Source organism: Alexandromys fortis, unplaced genomic scaffold (genome assembly GCF_014885135.2).
Source record: "Alexandromys fortis isolate MF-2015 unplaced genomic scaffold, M_Fortis_MF-2015_v1.1 scaffold_23, whole genome shotgun sequence".
NCBI lineage: Eukaryota > Metazoa > Chordata > Mammalia > Rodentia > Cricetidae > Alexandromys > Alexandromys fortis.
In genome coordinates, this window is record NW_026067907.1 from 5161952 (window position 1) to 5164323 (window position 2372).

The window sequence follows — 2372 nt, forward strand, 5'->3', positions numbered from 1 at the left end:
GGGACAGTGCCTGCGTGTATGAAGGTTCCAGCCATCTCTGGCTGCCATTGCTCATATTAGAGGCTGAGTCATTCTTCCAAGCCACACAGCAGAAAATAAAGGAGCCTGAATTCAAACTCTGGCTTCAGAGCGCCCCTGTCTTTTGCCTCGTTTAGGGGAGAACTCTTGTGGGCACTGGAGCCATCTCACCAAACCTCAGCTATTCCAGTTCACCAAGTTTCTGGCATCAGAATGTATCAGAAACTAGAGAGTCTGCTCTGTTTTATTTGTACCTAATGGCTTCTTGCTTCCCTTACTTTTTCTCCAGCTAATATCTGTGTATATACCACAAGTTACTCAAGAACGGACACTGTAAACTAGGGCTTTGGAGATGGCTCAGTAGTGAAACTCTCTCCCTTAAGAATGAGGATCCTGAGTTCAAGGCCCAGACCTGTGATTTTTTAAATGGTAAGATTGGAAGGAGCATAGTAGTTTGTGTCTATAATCCCAGCACTGGGCAGTCAAAATCAAGCCTAACCCTGAGACTCATTGGCCTGCCAACCCAACCAAATTGGTGGGCTCCAGATTCAGAGAGAGACCTTGTTTCAAAAACAAAGACGGACAATGACTAAGGAAAACACCTGACATTGACCTCTGGCCTCCAAATATACACCCACATACACCTGCATACATATGAACCAACACACATACACATGCACGCACACACGCACATACACACAGAGTAAAAACTAGTGGGCTACTGATGAATGTTTAGCAACCACTTCTCAAGGAGGAGCAGGAGCTGAATGTCAATGTACATTGACTTTGATGGTATGAATACTCCTAACCATGGCCAATTTCATGATATCAGAGTGAAATCAACCAGTTCAAAATTCCTGAGACGCTGACAGTCAGCTCCGGCGAGTTAGAGCAAGCCCATTACAGCATGCCTCTGGGTCTAGGGGTTCTATTTTGTGCTTAACTCTTTCCTTATGTGTGTGATGTGTACAGTAGTGTATGTCAGTACAAGTGTGCACACACCACAGTGTGCAGGTAGGGGTCAGAGGTCAACCTTCAGGGTGGTTCTCACCTTCCACCTTGTTTAAGGGAGGGTTGCTGTATTGTCCACCGGGCTAGCTGGCCCTCCGCGTTTGGGGGACTCTTCTCTCTCCACCTCCCACCGGAAGCATGGGAATCACAGATATGCGAGACCAACCACATCTGTTGACATCTCCTGCATCATCTTTCATGGTTCCGGATATAGTGCTGAGCAAATAGGACACAGCCACCTATATCGACACTTCTGGTTCAAGGTAACAGACTTCACGTGTACATTCACAAAGTCCCAAATCCCCTTAGAATGAGAGACATAAACATTCATACTTCCATAAACATGTGTGCTCATGAAGGGTCCAGCCAATGAGAAAACCTGAAAAATGTATGGAAGGCAGGAAGGCAGATAGAATCCTACTGATAGAGAAGCCAGGGGAGCCCACAAGGGAGGCAGCATGGGACGGCTTCTGTGGAGATGGGGGCACGTCGTCTTGGGGCAGTGAAGCAAGACACTAAGGGACTGGGTGGAGGCTGAGAAGAGCTGAGCCAGTCTTCCTCTTTCTTATTTTCTACGTGTTTCAAGTCTTATTTCCCCAGCTAAGCATCCCAGAGTTACTCTGGAAAACAAGAGCAGTAGTTCTCTGGGAGAGCTTTAAGGCCAAGGACAAGAGGCTGCTCTTCTGTTAGAGCCCCTGACGAGCATGCGTGAGACCAGGCTAACCCTCCAGATAAAAATAAATAAATAGTCTCTTCGCCTTTCCTTCACCATCGTGTGCCACCTGCCCGCCCAGCCTTCTCGCCATGTCTTCTCACAAGACTTTCAGAATCAAGCGATTCCTGGCTAAGAAACAAAAGCAAAATCGTCCTATTCCTCAGTGGATTCGGAAGAAAACTGGCAACAAAATCAGGTACAACTCCAAGAGAAGACACTGGAGGAGAACGAAGCTGGGTCTGTAAGGAGTCAACAATGAATGGCAAAACAATTCATGATGAATCGTGATCCTTGATGAGTGTTACAAGATGAAGTTCAACATTTTCAATCTGGAGACTTAATCATGTTTAAGTTGGGAGTGGTTTCTCCAGTAATAAAATGTAGAACCTTTTGAAAAAAAAATAAATAAATAGTTGTTAAAAACTGAGAACAGATAAGCATTAAAGGCACAGAGTTATAATGTCTAATATCCAGACAAAAAGAGGAAGAAAAGAAGACCGGAATAGAACAAAGAGTGTGGATGAGGGCAGAAGAGAGACGGCTCAGCTATTGAGAGCTCAGAGCGCTCCCGCAGAGGACCTGAGTTCAGGTCCCAGCACCCCCAGGATGCACAGCGGACAGCTTACAA

General features: G+C 46.0%; 1 protein-coding gene across 1 annotated transcript; it reads left to right on the forward strand.

Moving 5' to 3' along the window:
* Positions 1-1803: 1803 nt before the first annotated feature.
* On the forward strand, positions 1804-2140 carry LOC126497734 (60S ribosomal protein L39-like). The gene has a single exon (XM_050135911.1). It carries the CDS (start codon positions 1834-1836, stop codon positions 1987-1989), a length of 156 nt encoding a protein of 51 aa, XP_049991868.1. The 5' UTR covers positions 1804-1833; the 3' UTR covers positions 1990-2140.
* The last annotated feature ends 232 nt before the right edge of the window (positions 2141-2372 follow it).

What these genes read in the sequence shown, in the direction of transcription:
- LOC126497734 (XM_050135911.1), top strand. Translation starts at nt 1,834, where the DNA reads ATGTCTTCTCACAAGACTTTCAGAATCAAGCGATTCCTGGCTAAGAAA.